The following is a 21629-nucleotide window of genomic DNA, read 5'->3' as shown; positions in this document are numbered from 1 at the left end:
GTCCTTTTTTAGCCCCATTCTCTGTTATCAGCAATACCTAACCAGTAGCTGGTTACTGCTGTGGGGTAATGCTCTTGTACACTGTAAAGGTTTGTCACTCATATTGGTTTAATAAAATGCTGATTGGCCAGTAGCCAGGCAGGAAGTATAAGTGGGGCGAGCAGACTAGGAGAATTCTGGGAAGAGGAAAGGCAGAGACACAGTCACAACCCAGACACAGAGGAAGAAAGGTGAGAATGCCTTACTGAGAAAAGGAACCAAGCCACATGGCTAACACACTTAAGAATTATGAGTTAACTTATAAGAGCTAGTTAGTAATAAGCTTGAGCAATAGGCCAACCAGTTTATATTTAATATAAGCCTCTGTGTGTTTATTTGGGACTGAATGACTGTGGTACCAGGTGGAACAGGAACTTCCGTCTACAGATTATAAGGAAATAGTTCCTTTAGGGCCTGGAGAGATGACTCCACAGCTAAGAGCATTTATTGCTGTTATAGAGGGCCCAGGTTCAGTTCCTAGCACCCACATATGGGCCCACAACTGTCTGTAACTCCAGTTCCAGGGGATCCAACACCCTCTTCTGATTTCTGATGCCACCAGGCATGCACAATGCAACTACGCTTTATACACTTAAAGAGAGAGAAAAAAGAAAGGAAGGAAGGAAGAAGGAGCCCCTTTAATCCCAGAACTAGGGAGGCTGAGGCCCACAGATCTCTGTGAGTTCCTGGCCAACCAGGGCTACATAAGGAGACCCTGTTTCAAAAAAGGAAAGGAAATGCCCATGCCTGGTGCTTAGTGTAGGGTGTGGCTCAAGTCCTTCACACATACAGTTAGCTCTCTCTCCTGGAATTTTCTCTGAGCTAGGCTTAAAGGTCTTCCTCCCTCCCTCTTGACTTGGAGGTACTGGACTGATGGCACAGCTTTAACCTCTCCTAGCTGGAGTGTCACATGTCACCTTAGACGCACACCAGAAAGCAAAGTATTATGGTGAACTCTTGTGCTGTGGGATGAGAGGATCACAGTTCCATGCCCGCCTGGGCTGCACAGCAGACTGTTCCAATATACAAAGTGAAATAAAAAAGTTTGCCCTTGGTGCCCACGATGTAACTCTGTAGGGTGTTTACTTAGCATTCACAGAGCCTTGGGCTCGATTCCCAGGGCTCTGGAAACAGGCATGGTAGAGTATGTTTGAATTGCAGCATGTAAGAGGTAGGAGCAGGAGTTCAGAGTCATCCTCAGCTACGAGACAAGTGAGTTCTGCCTGGGATACATCATGGGGGATGGATCCTTCCTTTCTTCCTTCCTTCCTTTTTTTGGAGATAAGGTTTCTCTTTGTAATAGTCCTAGCTGTTCTGGAACTTGCTTCTGAGAATAAGGCTGACCTCAAACTCAGAGATCTGCCTGCCTCTGCCTCCCAAGTACTGGGATTAAAGGTATGCGCCACCACTGCTCAGCAGGGATTCTTTCTTAAAAAAGAAAAAAGAGGGGACTGGAGAGATGGCTCAGAGGTTTAAGAGCATTGCCTGCGCTCTTCCAAAGGTCCTGAGTTCAATTCCCAGCAACCACATGGTGGCTCATAGCCATCTGTAATGAGGTCTGGTGCCCTCTTCTGGCCTGCAGGCAAACATGCAGACAGAATATTGTATACATAATAAATATTTTTTTAAAAAAAGGAAAAAAGAAAAATGTCCTTGCTATTCCTGTCCCAATACAATTTGCCACTTAACACAGTAAAAAAGCAGTTGTCTGAAGTTTTGCAGTCTGGTTAAAGATGGACTTCTCAGATGAGAACCAGGCACAGTGGAAAGTGACTTGCCCAAGGCCACTCAGACACTTGCTTTTTCTGTCCTCCAGCTCTTTGTGTGAGTCATATCCTCCACAGGGAAGCAAAGGCTTGCCAGTCCGGCTTCTTTCCCCTGAAGGTGGAAACCCGGTCAAGTTTCCCACTGACTGGGGGCTGAGGTAGGTTCCCCTCTCTGGGTGGCTCTGATCCATGCTCAATCCGACGTCCAAGAGGCCCAAGGTGAAGAAACTTGGCTTTGAAACTAGACCACCCACCCTGACATCCGAGGACTGGATGGTCGACTAAGCAGCCGGCAAAGTAGCCCCCACCTACCCTGTGTTTTCCTCTTGAACTTTTATTGTGAGCTTATCCTTAGGGGGAAAAATATCCCATTAACTTAAAATAGGCCAGACTTAATTAATAGCACACTTTGTTCTCAGGATTCTTATCTGTACCGGAAGCCACACCTCTTTTCAGTTTTGTGGGTCAAGGTGAAGTTGCCTCTGGGGACCTCCAAACAGCTGCTCCATCTTCCACTTTTGAACTCTGGTTCCCGTTGGCTTTTCCCTCCCTTGGGTGGAAGGGTTTTTCCCAACTCATTAGCCTGGCCTGTTCACCAGGGCCTTTTCTACTATTAGATTGCCAGCATGACATGTTATAATTATTTCTTCTTGTATGATTAATAGCTACTGTGTACTAAATACCATTTATGAGCCAGGCCTTCTGCTAAGGGTTTCTGAAAGCCCTGTGTGTGAATATTCTAATTACATCCATGAGATGAGGAAGCTGGAACTCCCAGGTTCCACATAGCTCCAAAAACTAGAAGTGGGCTTAGAATCCTGGTCTCTGTGCCCACAAATACTGAGACTTACTGACACTCAGCAATGCACTCAGTTGACCGCAGAATGCTAGCTCGTGGGCTTGTGGGCAGCTTAGGAGGTACAGGAGCTTGCTGAAATCGTCAGCTACATAGAGTTCAAGGCTGGCCTGGCTTCAGTGGGGGTTTGTCTAAAAATCAAACAAAAAGAGGGCCGCGAGCTAGCTCAGAGGGTAAAGCTGAGCCTTCGCGGCTGGGCCTGACAACCGGCGTTCCATCTCTGGGATCTGACTCCTGGAAGTTGTCCTCTGACCTCCACGCCTATGCTGTGGCACACACCTCTGTGCGCCACCACCACTAACAAATGGGTTTGGTAATTCAGAAAGCTCTTCTTATTCTCTTCACTTAAAATCTCTTTTATGTCTCACAATCTTAGGAGATAGAAACAATCATTCCTTATCACAAAGGATGAAACTGGGGCACAACAAGGAGAACCCCATCGCAAGTAACTCCCAGATGCCGGGCAGAGCTGTAAGGGCGTCACATGTGGCCGCATAGGTAACTCGGATCACAACATGGGAAGATTAGAAGCTAAACATCGTTGTGTGCTTTTAGCCAAATTACTTTACCTTCCTCAACATTTTTAGTTTCTCATCCATAAAAATGGGGACATTTCCTGCTTTTCAGTTTCTTGAGGTGAGTGTGAGATGCAGACGTGTGGGAGCAGATGGCTGCTGAATCCTGCTGTCAGAGCTCTCTTGGCTACAGTCCTAACCTTGGCTTTGGATGGGTAGATGATCTTTTTCAAGTTCCCTTCCGTGTTGCCTGCATTTTTTCCACGAGAAGCGTATCTTGTATCTCGGCAAGGTAGCACAGGCCCTGTTTATTCGAAGCTACTAGTCCAGAAGGCTGGGTGGATGAGAAGCATGATCACAAATTTGAGGCCAACCTAGACAACTTAGCAAGAGACAGACTCAAAGAAAATAACTGGGTGGCCAGAGAGATGGCTCAGCAGTTAAGAGGGTTAAGAGCACTGGCTGCTCTTCCAGGGGAGCTGGGTTCAGTTCCGAACAACCACATGACAGCTCATCATTGTAACTCCAGTTCCAGGGGATCCGACATTATCATACAAATATACATGCAGGCAAAGCACAATGCACATAAATAAATATTAAAAAAGAAAAGAACTGAAGTCTGGGGATGCACCTTGGGAGTCGTGCACACACATAGCACATACACACACAGTACTCAGCGGGACCCTAGCTTCCCCGGAGAGGGCGCAGGGTGGAGAGAGAATTCTGCGAGTGGATGGTGTCATTTGCATTTTGGGTGAGCAGAGACTCAGAGAGAGAGGGGAACTGAACCCAGTTCTGTCTCACCCCTAAAGTGTAGTTCCTGTCACTCTCTGACGGTCACGGTGCAGGGGAGCTTAAAGAGAAGTTTGACCTGGGGCTAGGGAAGCCCAAGCAGGGGTTTTAATACCTGTATGTCTATGCACTGTGGACGTATGATAAAAATGAAGGTCAGAAAAAGACGACCCATCCCTTGGAACTGGGTTAGCAGGTATGTGGGTGCGGGGAATTAATTGTACCCAGGTTCTCTGCAAGAGCAGCTAGTGCTCTCAACCGGTGAACCGTCTCTCCAACCTCCTGCTTAATATTGAGACAAAAAGTCGGCGGTGGTGGCGCACGCCTTTAATCCCAGCACTCGGGAGGCAGAGGCGGGCAGATCTCTGTGAGTTCGAAGCCAGCCTAGTCTACAACATGAGTTCCAGGATAGGCTCCAAAGCTACAGAGAAACCATGTCTCAAAAAAACAAACAAAAAAAAAACAAAAACAAAAACAAAAAAAAACAAAAGTTGAGGCAAGAACACACTCTGTGCCCCAAGCTGACCTTTAAACTCACGGTAATCCTCCTGTTTTAACCTCCTGAGTACGAGTACTGGGGATACAGGAATGTGTCATCTAGTGTCTCCAAGCCCAGAATTGTTTAAAATAAGTTCCATTTTTCCTTACCCACAATATCAAATTTAACCGGGCTTCCTATATTTTGTCGACAATGTCTGACAACCCTGATAATAGGAACAGAGTAAGTATCTACGGAACAAATGATTAACTTCCTCCACTTGGCTGTATCACAAACTTGCGGTGAAAACTCAAGACTCTCTCGGGCCGTTTTCTCAGCGTAAAAACGGGAGTTTGGGCAGACAGGCTAATGGAGAAGAGCGCTTGGGAGTGCAGGACGTGGCTGTGCCAGGTAGCCCAGGTCACCAAATGGCGGTCACCACCCACGACCACTCGCACCAGCGGGGAGGAAGCCCCAACTCAACTCCTCAGGGTCTCAGGCCCGCCAAACACCGTCGCCATGGAGACGCAGGCAGTCTGGAGCCCCCTCCCTTAAAGGCCACGCGTTTCCGCTGCGTTGGAGCATTCTGATTGGGCGGCCCCGTGGACGCTACCACACACCACGCGCGTGCTAAGGGGTGAAGGCGGGACCTCATCCTCGTGGGACTCGTGTCCTGCCACCTGTACATGTGGCATCTCAGGGGAAGCCTGGCTCCTCTGCCTCCCACGGGGAAAAACCACTGCTCCTCCTGCTAGGTTCTGTACTCTTGCCTTTCTGAGAGAAAAAAAAGAGGGTGATGGAAAAGACGGCAACGCCCCCTCCAGAGCCGATTCGGTCCCGAGATCTAGAGCGCCGGAAGTGCTGGCGACGTGTCAGTGCGCCCTTCTCTAAACCGTCCCCGCCCCAGGCCACCTTTCCTAGTTTGATGTGGGATTCCGGGGCGGCCTGGGCGCTGCACCCGCCACTTCCGCATGGGACCGCCGCTTCAACCGAACTCCCTCCCTCTGCGCGCGCTCCTTCTCATGCCCGGTGGTTGGGCGGGAGCCTTCTGTGGCCACGCCCCCTTTCTGAACACAGCCGCCAATAGGGGGGCCGCTGTCGACGGGGTGGTGGGTAATTAATGAGGGCTGCACTCTGACTGGCTGGAGCGCCCAGGCCGAGGGCTGGGCGGCGGGGTAGGTTGTTCCTGAGGTGGGAGGCGGCACCCGAGGCAGAGGAGGAGGCCCGAGAGCGACATGTCCCGGGTTGCTGAGGCAGAACGGTCCGTGGCGCTGTTTTACTGAGTCGGGGGCGGCCTGGCGGCCGGCCGAGGACGAGGGTCGGCAGGGGCTGCCCCCGCAGTGGTGGCCGCCATGCTGGGGCCCCGGGCAGCTGGAGCAGCCGCTGTGGCGCTTCTCCGACTGCTGCTGCTGCTGCTCTTGCCGGAGCTCCAGGATCCGGGCTTCGGCGTGGTCGGAGCCGCTGGGGCCGGGCTGCCAGAGAGCGTCATTTGGGCAGTCAACGCGGGCGGCGAGGCGCATGTGGACGTGCACGGGATCCACTTCCGCAAGGACCCTCTGGAAGGCCGGGTGGGCCGAGGTGAGAGCCCCTCGGCCGAGCCTTGGGATCCGGGGCCTGCGAGCAGGGCGCCGCCGAGGGCCCCGAGCCCCTTCCTCTCGGCCGGCTGACCACAGCCTCGGAGCGAAGTTTCCCTCTGCAGGACCCCCAGGGACCTGGTAGTGCCCAGGGCCTAGCCCCGGCTCGAAGCTAGCAAGAGCCATCGAGGCAGAGAGTTGGCGAGAAGTTATATTTAGATCTTCCTCATCCTGCATTTCCCAGCCTCTCATCCCACCCAAAGCTGGGGAAGTAGAGACGAGAGTGGCCTTTTGCCTGGCACCTGGAGGCCTCGCAGCTTGTGGGTCATCGATTGATTCCACGGCTCTGCTGTCGCGGCCATTCCCGGTAGATTCTTGCCCAACCGTAAATGGGCTGCTTTCCATGCCCTTTCTTCCAAGAGTGGGGCTTGGTTCCTGGCCAGAATAATAGCAGGGAGTCTTCGAAGGGAATAGGCCGGGAAAGTTTGGTTGTGGCATCCTCCTCTGCCTGCTTTTGGAGTTTGTTTGCTTAAAAGTAAAAGCCACCCGTCGGGTGTTGGTATATTGAAGTCTGTTTTGCGCGGGAGGCTGATGGTGCTCACCCTGTGTAAGATTTGAGTGTTCCAGTGCCCCCCAGATGATCCCAACAAGTATGATTACAGCTTAGGGAGAAAATAGTCGAGACTTAACCGATGAAGCAGCAGTGATTTTTACAGAGTTATACGGTATTATGAGAATTTCTAGGCCAATACGGGTTTCTAGGCCCGGACCCAATAGACAAACTTTTATCTCTTATTTAACTCGCTGGGGCTCAGATTTCTGCACCAGGCGCTCCTGTTGTAGATCACCCCAATCCATTCTTTGGAGAAATCTGCTCTAGAGTCTTCTTTAAGTAGGATGGGAAAACAGGTTTAAGAAGACAATTCCTAGGATGGAGAGAAGGCTCAGTGGTTAGGAGCACTGATTGCTCTTCCAGAGGACCCGGGTCTGATTCCCAGCGCCCAGAGGATGGTTCACAATGGCCTGTAACTCCAGTTTGGGGATCCAGTGCTGCCTTCTGACCGCCATGGGCACCAGGCACACATGTGGTGTACAGAGATACATGCAGGCAAAATACCAATACACGTAAAGCTTTTTAAAACGTTAAAATAAAAAAAGGGGGTCGGGGGGGGATTTCCTTGTGTCATTTCTGGATAATGATGCTATATGCTGGGTGTCGAGGCTACCGAACTGCTGATGACGCCTATCTAGACAGCTAGGAGACAGTCTTTTCCCACAGTGTGTGCTCTTGACTTTACTGAAGGGTTCGGCTTTGTTTGTCCCAGTTTCTGTGTACGATAATCATGAGTGTGTTAGCCAGGTGTGGTGGTTCATGCCTGTAACCCCAGCATTTGGGAGGCAGCAGCAGGAGGATCCCTGAGAGTTGAAGGCCAGCCTAAATAGGGAGTTCCAGGTCTTCTAGAAATCCAGGGCTACATTGTGAAAGCTTATTTAACAACAACAAAAAACAAAACCAAAAAACAGAAATTTTTTGCTTTCATACATGTGAGGGTCTTGGCACACTGGGCTGTTTTCTGAAGTCTGTGTCCTGGAATTTGTTTAGCCCTGGCATGTAGGTCCCAGGAACCAGGTTTCAGCTGAGTCAGAGCTGCAAGTTGTGGGAGCCAAGGCCAGACTTCATAGCACCTCTGTTGTAGACCGTTCTGTTTCTTCATGGTTGTGGTCAGAGCGGAAGGAACCGCTGAGGAAATAGACAGTTGGTGGACCTTGCCTCTTGAGATAATGGTGTAGTAAGGGCCTTGTGCAGATGGCTTCTTGTATTCAGATACCCATTGTCCCGCTAGGTGCCCAGTACAGAGGATAAAGCTGACTAAGACTCCGGGTTCAGTCCTTAGGTACCTGCTCTTTCCCAAATTCTGCTTTTAAGCGGCTGCTGCAGGTGGTTTAGCCGTCTGACCTGGTCAACAGCCAGCAGGCTCTCTTGTCCCTGGAGGCATGAGCCCTCTGGTGTGGGGTGGGGTGGGGTGGGGTGTGGGGAGTAACTGCAGCAAATACAACTACATGAGGCCTACCACACTCCATAGTGGGGTCCCATTTTTGGACACTAGCATTTGGGGCAATGTAAAACTGAAGGTCCCCTGTTGTCCAGGGCAGTCTGCTCATCTGGGTGGGGCCGGTGGGTTTTAGTACTCGCTAGGTTCCTGGGAGTAGTGCTTCTTGGCATTAGGTCTGGGACCAGATAAGTTTAGGTTCCTCTCAGCAGTCAGCTTTCAAACTTCTGTGCTGAGGAGTCGGCTCCGCTGTGGGGAGAGCAACTGTTCACACTGCCTGCCTTTCCTTCTGTGGGTCAGGGTGTGCCAGGCACTCGGAGACCTTTGTCTCATGCAGCTGTTTATCCCAATGGCAGGAGGCACCGTGTGCCTCATTTCTTTCCAAACGCTGGTAATAGTGTTTGCGGCACTGAGGGAGCTCATTTTCTGCTGAATGAATCCAGGTTGCCAGGTTAGTCCAGATCAAGGTTTGGCCTGCTTTTGAACTTGCTGTTACTCTACATTTTCGCATTCTTGTAACCGAGTGGCCTAGGGCACCCAGTGGCTTATGCAAAGGCACTTCATAGTGTTTATTGAATTTAATTTCTGCCTTAGGATAGCTAGTGTTCACAGCCTGGAAAGGACACTTTATATCCCTGTGCTTCAATTCAACAGATGGAAACACCACTATAGAAAGTGCTGTGACATACTGTACTTTCTGGGGAGTGTGTGTGGCTTTTTTTGTTGTTGGTTTGTTTTAAGACAGGGTTTCACGTTACTCTGGTTAGCCCCAAACTTGCCTTGTAACCTGGAATAACCTTGAACTCTTGATTGTCCTGCCTTTACCTCCCAAGTGATGGAATTCCTGGCTTATACCACCAGGCCTGTCTTTCCAGGTTCTTGATTTGGTTAACTTTGGTGAGTAAAACCTTACTGTTCAGCTAAGGGCACAGAGCTTGGCTTGGTTTAGGGGAAAGTCTCTCTTCTCAGGAGATCCCTGCTGGAACTTCTAGCCCCAGCCTGTCTTCCTTCCCAGCAGCACACGCGTGTTAGGAACCTCTGCTGCACTGCTGTCCCGAGGAGGGTAAAGCGCCACTATCTTTTTTCTCCCTGCTTGATGACCTTTTACATGGAATTAAAAATAGGTCAGAATGTGTCTCCAGAGGAAAAAATGCTGTCAGGTGACCTGAGCCTGTCAAGTGACTTTTGTTTAACCCTAAAGCAGACCCTTTCTTGGGCTGCCTTCTGTCTAAGGGTTTGGCCTTGAGGTGAGAGCTTGGTGGAGGGTGAGAGTGAGAGTCCACGCTGCTCTGCTTTGCTCTTGGCCGGGAGGTTTGTTTAGAATTTGGTTCCTATACTGTCTTAACAGGAGTGTTTCAAGTACTGGAAGCACCTTTTTTCTCAGCTTCTTTTTTTACTTTATTTTATTTTTTGTTCATTTTCCGTACCAACCACAGTCCCCCTCCCGCCCCTTCTCCTGCCTCCCTCCCTGGACTGTAAGTACTTTGCAAGTAGAGTTTCTATCTGAGCCTCCTTACCTCTGTCATTAAGAATAATTCACTAGAAACTAACCTCACTTGAAAAAGAAATGATTAAGAAAAAGTATTGAATCATCAGAAAACCTAGAAAAAGCAATCCATTTATTTGTTTTGAAACATTTTCTGTGGTCCAACCCTCCTACCTAAGCCTCCTAAGTGCTGCACTTGCACTTTCTGTAGCTCTTACCTAGAACACGTGCTGCCTTTCGTGCTCTCAGCCGTGGCTTTCTAATTCATTTCGTTACCTCCCTTTCCTTTTAATCCGTTTGCTTTTTTTTTTTAAAGATTTATTTATTTATTATGCATACAATGTTCTGTTAACATATATACACCAGAAGAGGGCACCAGATCTCATTACAGATGGTTGTGAGCCACCATGTGGTTGCTGGGAATTGAACTCAGGACCTCTGGAAGAGCAGCTAGTGCTCTTAACCTCTGAGCCATCTCTCCAGCCCCCTTAATCCGTTTTCTTAAGACAGGAACTCGCAATGTAGTCCCGCTTGCCTGAAACCCACTCAGTAGAGCAGGCTGACAGCACTTTGTCTACCCTGCCTTCTGGGTGCACCCCCAGGTACTCTGTTTAGTGCTCACTGTCTGAACTGTGTGTGTATCTGCTCAGCAGGTCTTCCTGCATGTTTATCTTTTCTTCATCTCCATGTGCAATCATCTAAGATTTTTATAGGTGTCTCATCCTCACCACAGTTCTATAGAGTGGTGATAGCCCTAATCTATAGTTGAGGAAATGGACCTAAAAGAGGCAACTAGTTCAGCGTCACGTAGTAGGTGGCAGGACCAGAGTTCAAATTCAGGCCTATCTCACTTTGAAACTGGGTTGAGATTTCCAAAGAGCCTGACTGCTCTGCTTAGAGCTCAGAAGTAGCAAATACAACATAGGCCGGCCCTTTGGCCTCCTTCCTTTCTGGTTAATTGTCTGAGCTGTTTTGTGCCAACTTGAGCAGTGTACTGACTGTACTTTCTGTCCTAAAGAAACCCATTTTGTGGGGGCTGGGGAGATGGCTCGGTGGTTAAGAGCACTGGTGCTCTTGCTGAGGACCTGGGTTCAATTCCCAGCACCCACATTGTAATGGTTTAAGTAAAAGGCTGCGGATCCCCAGGAGTGTAGCGACAGAAACACTGCAGGTCCCCGAGTGGTGGCAGTGGGCAGCAGGCCGTGAGATCCAACAGGGAGAGGCATGGTGGGTGAGAGACCTTGGCGGGGAAGCCAGTCCCATGAGGAGCCACAGCCATGGCAGGTGAGAGACAGACGGATAGACACGCCATGCAGAGTGAGGTTGGATATTTATTTAGTGGGTTATGGAAGGGAAGGGGAGAGGGAAGAAGGGAGAAGAGCAGAGAGGCGGGGAGAAGGGAGCAAGGCAGAAGCTACCCCTTTGGGAGACAGAAAGGCTGGGCTGGAAGCAGAAGGAAGATCTGCCTGCCTCTGTGGTGGCCAAGGGGGGGGAGGGCTTGTCTCTTAAAGGGAGAGGTCAGACCATTACACACATGGCAACTCACAACTATCTGTAACTCTAGTTCCAGGAGATCCAACATTCAGGCATAGATGTAGGGGAAAATACCAGTGCACATGAAATAAAAATAAATAATAAAAAAAGAAACCCATTTTGCTGTCAGTATATAAATGCTAAGGAGGGAAGAAAAGTCAGGGTTTTTGTTGTTGTTGTTGTTGTTTTTGCTACTCTATCTCAGATCTCTTAGGATAGCCACTTGGGGCTTAAAGAGAAAGCAAGTAAAGGTAACCCCAGATTGTTTAATTCTGTCCACACGCCTGTTTTCTGAGCTGTGGAACTGAGACCGCTGCAGATAACATTGCTGTTAGCTTCTCAAGTTTTCTATTCAGTGAGGGGGAAAAAGGTTCACACATGTGCAAAAATTTCTGTGGATCTATAAACGAAATCTAGCTAATGTAATCTAGCTAATGTTCCAAGTTTGCTAGAGTCTTGGCCCACCTGGGAGGAGGAAATCCTTAGCACTCAGTTGGAAGACAAATGGCCTTTTAGGTTTCATAGGTGTGTGACCTGGGGCTTTTGAGCTTGGAAAAGAGCTAGGGTGTGTTAGTTAGCCAGCCCCACATCCTTTGTAAGCGTGCTTCTTTGATTTCCTGAGGAGATACTGGGAGAAGAGTCTGAAGACAAAACTACAATGAGTTTCCTGTTCCATTGTCTCAAGAGTGCATCTGATCACAAGGCTAATGTCACTTACAGGAACTGTTAACAGTTATGTTTATTTTTTTGAGGGCTTGACCTTAGCCATTGGGTCTTTTAGTTCATCTTTCACCTTTTGTCGGATCTTCTCCTTTGAAATGATGGTGATTTTGGAGGCTAGAGCTCCTAGGAGTGAGTCAGATGAGTTACACGATCAGGGTGGTGTGGCCAAGGCTGCCACTTCAGCTCTCTCAGAGGATTTGGCTGCTAAATGTCTACAGGGTCATCATATTCAAGTGGAAGACAATCTTATTTAGTTCGTGCTGTCTGTAGTTTGGGAAGGTTTTGTGGAACTCTGGGAAGTCTCATTGTATGTGTAGACTAAATGAGCCCAATTGTTCTTCTCAGGATGCATGAGTGTTCATCTCTTGGGACTGGAGGGTGGTCTATCTATGGAAAGACTCTAGTTTGTTATGTGGAAAAACATTCATTTGTAACTCGCCACCAAGTGGACTGAGCTGGAGAGGGTTTCCTTTACCCTTGTCAGTCTGTGAAATGGAAAGGTGGCTTCTTGAGATTTGAGCATCTTGAGCACAGGATGCAGTGGTCCTCAGCGAGCCTGGCTGGTGTGGCTGCTGCTGTACTTTAGTCTCATTTCTTGGGAACTGCACCAAGTGGCTGCTGAGCTGGTGCTCTGGGAAGTAAGGTAGTTGTGTCAAGAGGAAGTTGCAGAGCACCCTCCCCTCTCTTGTGAGCCTTTTTTTTCTTTGCCAACGTAGGAACTTTTTAAATAAAAATTCTGAAAAAGACCAAAAAAAAAAAAAAAGTACAGCTAGTGTGTTATTTATAGCAAAGACAATGAAGAATGACTTTCCTGGCCAGACGACTTGTTTGGTTTAAACTGAGACAAACGCACTTGAGCTGGTTAGAGTTGCTGGTGTCCCCTGGATTCGGGAAGTGTTCTCTGAAGGTCTCCTTCTCAGGGAACTTTGCAGCATTTCATTCCCTTTACATCGTGAACAGATTCATTCATCTCTGTCCTTTTCCAGCAGGCCCAGGAAGTGATTTTAGTGTGCTGTTGAGTCTTGGGGTGGTTGCTGTTTAGTTTCTTTAATGTTATTCTTCTATGTCAGTGGCTGTCTGATTCTTGTCTTTGTGTTAACACTTTGGAACCAGATGCAAAGGGAGTGTGCCTTGGACTGGGAGAGTGGAGAGTTCTTAGTTAGCATTGCTCTGGAAACGCCATGCCTCTGGTGATTCTGGGGGATCTCCACTCTTTATGTCTTTCTCATTGTGTTTGTCTCTGATGCACTTTCTCCTTGTGTTTGTCCCCAGCCTCAGACTATGGCATGAAACTGCCCATCCTGCGTTCCAACCCCGAGGACCAGATCCTGTATCAAACAGAGCGGTACAATGAGGAGACCTTCGGCTACGAAGTACCCATCAAGGAAGAGGGGGACTACGTGCTGGTGTTGAAATTTGCTGAGGTCTATTTTGCACAGTCTCAGCAGAAGGTGAGGCGTGCTCAGGCCCCTGCTTGACCAGTGGCACATTGCTGCTTTTGAGCAGTTGGGTACTCTGACGCCAGAGCAGAGGCCTGTGAACCTTCTCAGAAGGGAGGAACAATGAGCTCTGAGGAAAAGTTGGATCCTCCCACCCTAGAGAAGCTGTGTCCCCTTGCCCATTGGCTGTTACCTGTCTTGGATTGGTAACAAAATTGATCCTTTTAGGCGCCTTCTGCTTACTTCCCCCTAGATTCCCTCCCTAATACCCTCTTTCCCTGGTGCTTTCCTATCAATGCCTCCTTTCTCCCCATGATGCAGTAAAGAACCATCATTTTGACTTGGCTGAGGTGAAGGACTGCAGCTACCTTGGAGTATATCCAGAGCCAAAACTTATGAAAGCCAAGCAGGTGCATAATGTCTAATTCCTAAAGGGATGTGAGCTGATGATGTTGACATTTTTTTTTTTCTCCTGATTCTGGAAGGTATTTGATGTCCGATTAAATGGCCATGTTGTGGTGAAGGACTTAGACATCTTTGATCGTGTTGGGCACAGCACAGCTCATGATGAAATCATCCCCATGAGCATCAGGAAGGGGAAGCTGAGTGTCCACGGGGAGGTGTCTACCTTTACAGGGAAGCTCTACATTGAGTTTGTCAAGGTAACAGTCCTTGTGCTGGACATCTGAGGGACGGGATGATGTTTGCTGCCACATGGCTGACTGTGCTTTTCCATTTCCTAGGGGTACTATGACAATCCCAAAGTCTGTGCACTCTACATCATGGCTGGGACAGTGGATGGTAAGTTAGAATTTTTGTTTGTTTGTTTGTTTTGTTTTGTTTTTAAAGACAGGGTTTCTCTGTAGCTTTGGAGCCTGTCCTGGAACTAGCTCTTGTAGACCAGGCTGGCCTTGAACTCACAAAGATTCGCCTGCCTCTGCCTCCCAAGTGCTGGGATTAAAGACATGTGCCACCACCGCCCGGCCATAAGTTAGAATTTTTTTTTTTAAGATTTTATTTATTTATTATGTATACAACATTCTGCCTCCATGGATGCCTGCAGGCCAGAGGGCGCCAGATCTCATTACAGATGGTTGTGAGCCACCATGTGGTTGCTGGGAATTGAACTCAGGTCCTCTGGAAGAACAATCAGTGCTCTTAACCGCTGAGCCATCTCTCCAGCCCATAAGTTAGAATTTTTACCTTCTGCTTCTTGACTTGTGCTAAAGGATATGATTGAGGAAGGCTTGAGATAGTTTAGCTGGTCATTATTTTGGAAATGTTGAAAGCCAAATTATAGGGAATGCAAAGTCAGGTGGATAAGACAAAGTATTGCTTGATGGTGGCCACAAGGATTAAAGTCATATCTGTGTTCATTTCTTCCTGCTACTGTTTAATCAACTGTTGGCCTTTCATACACAGAGAGAGAGAGAGAGAGACAGAGAAAAAAATAAATGTACTAGAATTATCAGAAATGTGCCTAAATTCCATTTAGGGAGTGGTCTCTATTCTTTTGGAGAAAAAGATAAAAGTAGGAGTCCCCTTGGATGTTGGTGTGTATTGCTACACTATGCTTAGATAAAGTTGATTTGTTAATGTCTCCTTGACCTTGCAGCTCAGCTCTATATATTTCATGCTCAGGATTTAGGTTACCCTGGCCACCAGCCTCTCGGGCTGATTTTTGCAGAGAAAGTTTGTATCTTACTCATTTTTCTTCCACATCTTTTTTCTGTGCTATTTCTCTTCTTGAATATATAGAGAGTCTTCCTTATTTTTTTAGACTTTTTAGAATGTGTGTTTGTTATATATGCATCTCATGTGTGCAGTGTTCTCAGAGCTCAGAAGAGAAACTGGAATTGTAATTATGAATGGCTGTGAGTCACCATGTGGTGCTGGGAACTGAACCCTGGTCTTCTGCAAGAGGAGCAGGTGTTCTTAACCATGGAGCTGTCCTTTTAACATACCCACCCCACTCCCCAGGGCTGATGTGACTTCTAGGAAGGTGATACTTCACCCCGGGACCATTTGAGTTCCTTAGGAGGAATCAGGACTGGAGCCAAAGCCTGGTGGGTCAGTCCTTCAGTGGCTTAGAGAAGGAAGAAAGGGTCTGAAATAAGTTTTAGATGTTAGGTCACTGACCATACCCAGTGTGGACCTCATGGAGCTTTGAAGTGAGACAGGAGAGGGAGATAGCCTCCCTCTGGGGAAGGCCCTGTATTACTTTTTTAGTTAAATCTGAATATGACTATGGTGCCTGTGTTCTGCTATTTAGGTTAGAGACAGTTTCTGCTCCTTCCTGTAAGAACTGCCGAGGTCACAGGGATCTGTCTTCTATGGCTCATTCATTGCTTTGAATAGTCTCATAGATGCTGTGGGTCTTAATATACTTAAAAGGTATTTTTTTTTCTTTTAGATGTGCCCAAACTGCAGCCTCATCCAGGATTGGAGAAGAAAGAAGAAGAGGAAGAAGAAGAAGAATATGAGGAGGGGTCTAATCTCAAAAGACAGACCAACAAGAACAGGGTGCAGTCAGGCCCCCGCACACCTAACCCCTATGCCTCGGACAACAGCAGCCTCATGTTTCCCATTCTGGTGGCCTTCGGAGTGTTCATTCCAACCCTCTTCTGCCTCTGCCGGTTGTGAGAACAAATGGCCATCCTCAGCAGGGTGGTGGGGCATGGGAAGGAAACCAAACATGGCGGTTTCTGTATTGACAGTGTTTAGCAAAACGAAAAACAAACAAAACACACACACACACAAATGAAAAGAGATAAGAAGAAGTAGAAGGAGTGGGGAACAGCCCCACCTACCACTGGTCCCAGAGCTGCTCAGTCCTACTCTTTGTGGCTGGCCCCAGCTTTCTTTTCTCTGGGGTACGTAGGTGAGTGGATCCTTCCTCTCCAAGGATCCTTTTTACATACCTAGTAGGAAGGACTCTGAACTCAGAGCAGTCATGGTTGTTGTTTTTAGGTTAGACATTAGCAGGAAAATGTCATATAACCTGGAAAGTTATAACCATACTGGGAGTTGATTGTGTTCTGAATTTATGTCTGATGTGATTTCAGAAGTCATGGTATTCAAAGTATGTATGTGGAGGTAAATAAGTTGGATGGTAAAGACAAAGGAAAAGGGGAAGAATTGGAAAAAAGAGTGAGCACTTCTTTACTTGGAAATCTTTCTGGGTTAGTCTTTTGATGGCTCCACCTCAAGTTTCTTCATTGCCATTTCTCATCTCCTTGACGTATGCCAGTTAGAGGACTGTCTGGTATCCAAGACGACCAGTGTATGTCAGGTCCTCAAATTGCTTACAACTTGTTGCCACAACAGATCATTTTGTTTTCAGTGCCTGTTGAGGACTTGGTTTCTTCTTGATTTTTCTCTTATTCTGGTTCATTTGAAATCTCTTTCCAATTCTCACTCTCAATTATAGAGCTAAGTTATTGTCGAAATGGGCAGGAGACTGAAGATTAGAGTTCTGTTTGCTTGAGTGTCTTACCCTCCACCACCTCACCTTGTTGGTACCTCCTTCCCTGAATCCCTGAGCCAGCAGCCAGGAGGACCTGACCCAGCAGCTCTTACTGGCCCCTCCATAGGGCCTTGCTGCCAGGGGACAGGGATGCTTTCCAGCCTGCAGCAACAGAACACTTGACCTTAACAGTCTCTTCTGGTCTTTGGATTAGAAAAGGCTTATGTTCACAACCTCAGAGACTTGAGCCCTGTAAGTGACTGACCACTGTTCAGAATGTCCAGAATTTGATGTTCATTTATCCCTGTGTCTTCTGTCCTACATCAGCTAGTTTGGGTTTATGCCCAGAGTCACCCCAAAGAACCAAGACTGGCTGCACCAGCCCAGCTGTTTTCCTCATTGGTCATAATCGATGCTTTACCACCCTTTCAGCTGCCTAGCAAGGAGCAGTCATGATCTTCTTGCCCAGGGACTGAAAGACGCCTAGTCAGCCGTGGTTCTGGAGGCTCTGAATGTCTAACTTTAGCATCAAAGTGTCTGTCTCAGATTCCCAGTAAACACTCTGTAGGGATGAAGTTTCCTTGTTACCCAGCTTTTGATCACCTTCATCTATTTGTCAGTTGACAACAGTGAGGACAACCTGGCTAAACTAAAAGGGATTTTCTAGGTCAGAGGCAGCAGGATTTGTGAGTTGGAGCAGTATAGAATCTCAGGCCAGGCCCATATTTCTAGAATGTGTTTAAATTTTAAGTCTGCCTTATCAGATATTTGAACTGTGTGACAAAGTAAGTAACTCTTGGGCTCATATCCTTACTTTGGCTCCTAATGATGACTCCAGGCCCGCATCTAGCCATTTGAGAACTATTTTCTCTGTGGCTTAGGCTCGCCCCAGGGTACTGAGTTGGCAGCTGGATGGCGATGGCCTGAGGTTGCTGTCAGGAGCACTTCCTGGAGTGCTTCCAAAGGTCATTCTACAGGATGAGGTACTGCTATGGTCTTGGGGACCAACTGCTTAGAGCAACGTATGTCCTGACTAATTGGGCTTCTGACAGTGACTTTGGTTCCTGGTCCATCACTGTTTATAAACCTGTGGGCCACTGTCAGCAGAGTAAACAAAATGAAGGAGAACAGCAGCCTCCATGTTGCCTTGTTTGCCTGGGTTTCTGAGAAAGGGTCGGGGAGGTCCTGCCTCCTCACCCCATCTATCCCTTTGGTGACTCAGAGCCTCAGAAGGAAACCCTGACTCCTGGGGCCATTTCCTAATGGTACTGTAAGCCAAGCAGCTCTACTTCTGCCTCTGTTTCCAAGCCCACCCTTCCCGTAGGGATAGGGACGGGTGCTTTCCTCTCTAGTTGTGTCCAAACGGAAGGAACATCTTTCTGTAGCTAACAAAAACTAAAAGGGAAGTGAGGAAACAGCAGAGAAGGAATATGGTGGGGGCTGGGGTAGAGTTCCCTGAGCCAAGCCTGCCCAGCTAATAAGAGCTGCTTAGGGCTGGCCACAGCCAGCTCATAATGTTGAACTTGAAAGCTTTTTCCCCCCTCCAAGATGATGTAGGTACATGAGGTTTAGGTTAAAGGGGTGGGATGGGGTCATGCTTTATTTTTATTTTTGTATTGTATGTGTCAAGAATTACTCCATTGTTCATCTTGCTTTTTGCACTGTTCCCTTCTCTGTGTTTTGAGATAGTGCAAGGAGTGTGCCTGGGATTGGATGCTGTGAGTGGTACCACTTAGAGAGTTGGACAGGAGAGGCCCAGGTTTTCTGTTTGAGGTATAGTCTGACCCAGGGTTTTAGAATCCACTAGTCCAGCTGGCAGAGGTAAAGATAGGGACAGACAGCTTCTTTTTGCCCAAAGGATGGTCCTCTTAACATTTGTGGGAGGAGCAAGCAAGGCCAGCTGGGTAGAGCCTGCAGGTCCAGTGTGGTTTAGTCAGGCCAGCTGGCCTCTGAGTTGCTTCAGGTCTTATTCAAACTATCTTAAACATTGTGCCAATAACTGATTTGTGGGACTCATGTCTCCCAAACCAACTCTATTCTTCTGGAAGTCTCCACTTCTAATGAGAAGCTGCTCAGTGGATACCCACAGTTCTGGTGGTTAAAAGATAGTCTTCACAAACCCATGGTGTCAGAGGGGCCGCCTGTTGATTAAAGACGTGGCCTTGTTTTCTTGCTCCTGCTGACTAGGAGATCCCAGGGTCATGTGAGTGAGCCTTGATGAGGCGGGTAAAGTTTGTGTTGTCTGATGCCCATGTTCTGTGCCTGGAACAGTCTTAGAACTGTGGTCTGACTCCTTTGCTTTTGTTGAGAAGCTTCTGTTTTAAGGAATTTCTCTTGTTCTGTCCCCAGCCTCCCCTGGGAAGGCCTGGCCCTGGTCTAGACTCTTAGCTGAGAATCTGAGAAAATGGCAGCAGTACCCTTTCTTTTAGCACTCAGATCCCCCTCCTTAGAAACTGGCTCACCTGGAGGAGTCCAGGGAGGCATCAGTATGTTCTCTCCCTCCCTGGGAACTGGGGAAGGACCCACCCCGGTTAGCACAGTGCCTTTTTCTCCCCTGCTCTGAGTCAGGTGGGCATCCCTAACCCTCTATAGATTCAGTCCTGGGCAGGGGTCCTACAGTCCCTGCCATGGGGCTGTTTCCCTATCTCTCCCTCTTCTTGCTGGCTACGCAGACATGATTTCAGTGTCTTCTTGCCTTGAGGAACCTTAATGGAATGGTGGCCACATGTGACACTTCTCTGTGACTATAAGGACCTAGGAGAACAGGTGAGCTTCTCAAGTGAGAGACTAACAGATGCTCCTGCTATTAAAAGACAAAGCTAGGGAGGCTACTTTGGGCCTCCTGTTGTGGCCTCTGAAGAAGGCGACTCTCAGGTAAGACTGACTGAGAGTACACACACAGGAGCAAAACCACAGACACCTAGGATCTGCTCCTAGGTCTCTCTTCTAGGGAAGATGTAATTAGGGGTCAGAGTGTGCTAAGAAAATTGCAAAGAAGCCTTATTGCCCACACCAGAGAGCTCAGGGTGACTTTCTCTTTGGACTTCTCCTCAGGCAAGGGCTAGATTTCTTCATAATGATAGAAGACTACCTTGGCACTGGTGGTCAGCTGCCTAGGGAAGCCTGGTTTCTTTGTACGTGTGTGGCTTGCTGCCGATCTGGTCTGTCCTTCCCCACCTGCTTTTGCTTCGTTTGCTCTGGGTGGTGAGATCATCTTGCTAAGAGCAGATTTGGGGGCTGACTCGGCTGGCAGGAAAAGAACAGAGTGGATCTCTTGAGATGGGTTCCTCTCAGGAGTGTAAAAACAAGGGGCTGCGATTGTGCTGGCAGCCAGGGAAACAGTAGTGCCTGTTGCAGTTGGCAGAGAGGGCCTTGGCACGCTTGCATCCATCTTGTGCGATGGGAGCACATAGCATCGGGAGAAGCAAAACTCCATCCTCACCTCTATTTTGAGCTTAGTGCTTTATTTGGGTATGAGGAAAAACAACAACAAACTGAAGTGTGCTTTCCGTCCTTTCAAAGGACAACTGTCAGGAAAGGAGAGCTAAGGTGCCAGGTGGGAGGGGAGACTTGGCAAGGAGAGATGTCGTGGCAAAATCAGGAAAAGAGACATTCTTGACTCTGCTTTTCCCTGGTGTGCCACGATCCAGGGAATGAAAAGAAATTTGACCCTGGATTAGTTAACCTTTGCTGGAGTTAAAGAACATTGCCTTTCCACAAAGTCCCCCTGGAATAGGATGGCTCTCCATTCTAAGGTCAAGGCAGTCTCTTCAGCCACTGTTGGCCCAACCTGGCTTGTTAGGAAACTAGCCCCGCTGCTCAGTATTGGACCTGGCTGCTTTGTGTGAAACCAAGTATTGGAGAAAAAGCATCAAATCCTTAGTAGCTCCCGTAGCTCCTGTTCCTTCCCATCTTTTCCTGCGAGGACAGGCTGACTCTGGCCACACCATGCATTTAGAGCAGTGCACACCAAGGTGTACTCGAGGGGCTTTGAACCTGCTGGCCAGGGAAGCAGTAGGGGTGGATAGAGCTGTCTTTCCTTCTGGGCTGTCTCCATCAGTCTCTGCCCCTTCCATGCCCCACCCTACTCCCACCAAAAAGTTTAAAAAATCAGGATGTTTTTCACTGTCCATTGCTTTGTGTTTTAATAAACAATTTGCAGTGATACTCGGTGTTGAGATTGGACTTTAACTCACAGAAAAGTGGTGGGAGCGCTGTGGCAGCGCTCGCTGTCATCCCCGCCCTCGGGAGGCTCAGGGAGTACAGACCATACTCCAGCCCCACCCCCGAAGACCAGGGAGATGGCTCAGCTGCCACCAAAATGATAGCCTGAGTTTGAGCCCCAGAGTGTGGAAGGAGACCTGCACACATGCTGTGGCACCTCCCCAGCAGATAGGTAAATGTATCCCCCAAATAATAATAGAAGGTAATATGGGGAAAGGAAAGGGAGACCAAGGAAGATTAAGGGAAGGATATTCTCGGGCTGGGGCTGGCAGATGTCTCAGCAAGTAAAAGCCCTTGCCACCAAGCTGAATGGCTCAACTCAGATCCTGGAGCCTGCATGGGGAAGGAGAAAAGCAGTGTTCCCACAGGTCGTCATCTGACCTCCAAACATAGACCTGCACATGCTTCCCCACTCCCACTACATAATAATAATTCTTGGCCTGACTGCCTCAACCAGCAGTGCACTTCAGGAAAAATCAAGTTAGTGTGTTTTGTTTGAATCTGACTGCAATACCCAGTCCTTCAGCTGTGTTTACTCCTTGTCCCTCTATTGGGAATTGACCTACAAGTGAAGCTAAAGGGTATTTCTCTTGCAGGTGGAAGACCAGAATATTGGAAGGGTTTTTTTTGTTATTGTTGTTTCCCCTTACTAAAACTTGGCAACTATGTTTTACAGCTGTAGTACAA

At 48.2% G+C, this 21629-nt stretch overlaps 1 protein-coding gene across 1 annotated transcript; it reads left to right on the top strand.

Moving 5' to 3' along the window:
* Positions 1–5632: 5632 nt before the first annotated feature.
* On the top strand, positions 5633–20883 carry Mlec (malectin). Its single transcript, XM_005344293.2, has 5 exons — positions 5633–6024; positions 13086–13264; positions 13738–13914; positions 13996–14053; positions 15666–20883. Exons 1-5 carry the CDS (start codon positions 5799–5801, stop codon positions 15893–15895), a joined length of 870 nt encoding a protein of 289 aa, XP_005344350.1. The 5' UTR covers positions 5633–5798; the 3' UTR covers positions 15896–20883.
* Positions 20884–21629: the final 746 nt, after the last annotated feature.

The sequence above is a fragment of the Microtus ochrogaster genome, chromosome 2 (assembly GCF_000317375.1).
Source record: "Microtus ochrogaster isolate Prairie Vole_2 chromosome 2, MicOch1.0, whole genome shotgun sequence".
Classification (NCBI taxonomy): Eukaryota; Metazoa; Chordata; class Mammalia; order Rodentia; family Cricetidae; genus Microtus; species Microtus ochrogaster.
This window is presented reverse-complemented; position numbering and strand designations above follow the sequence as displayed.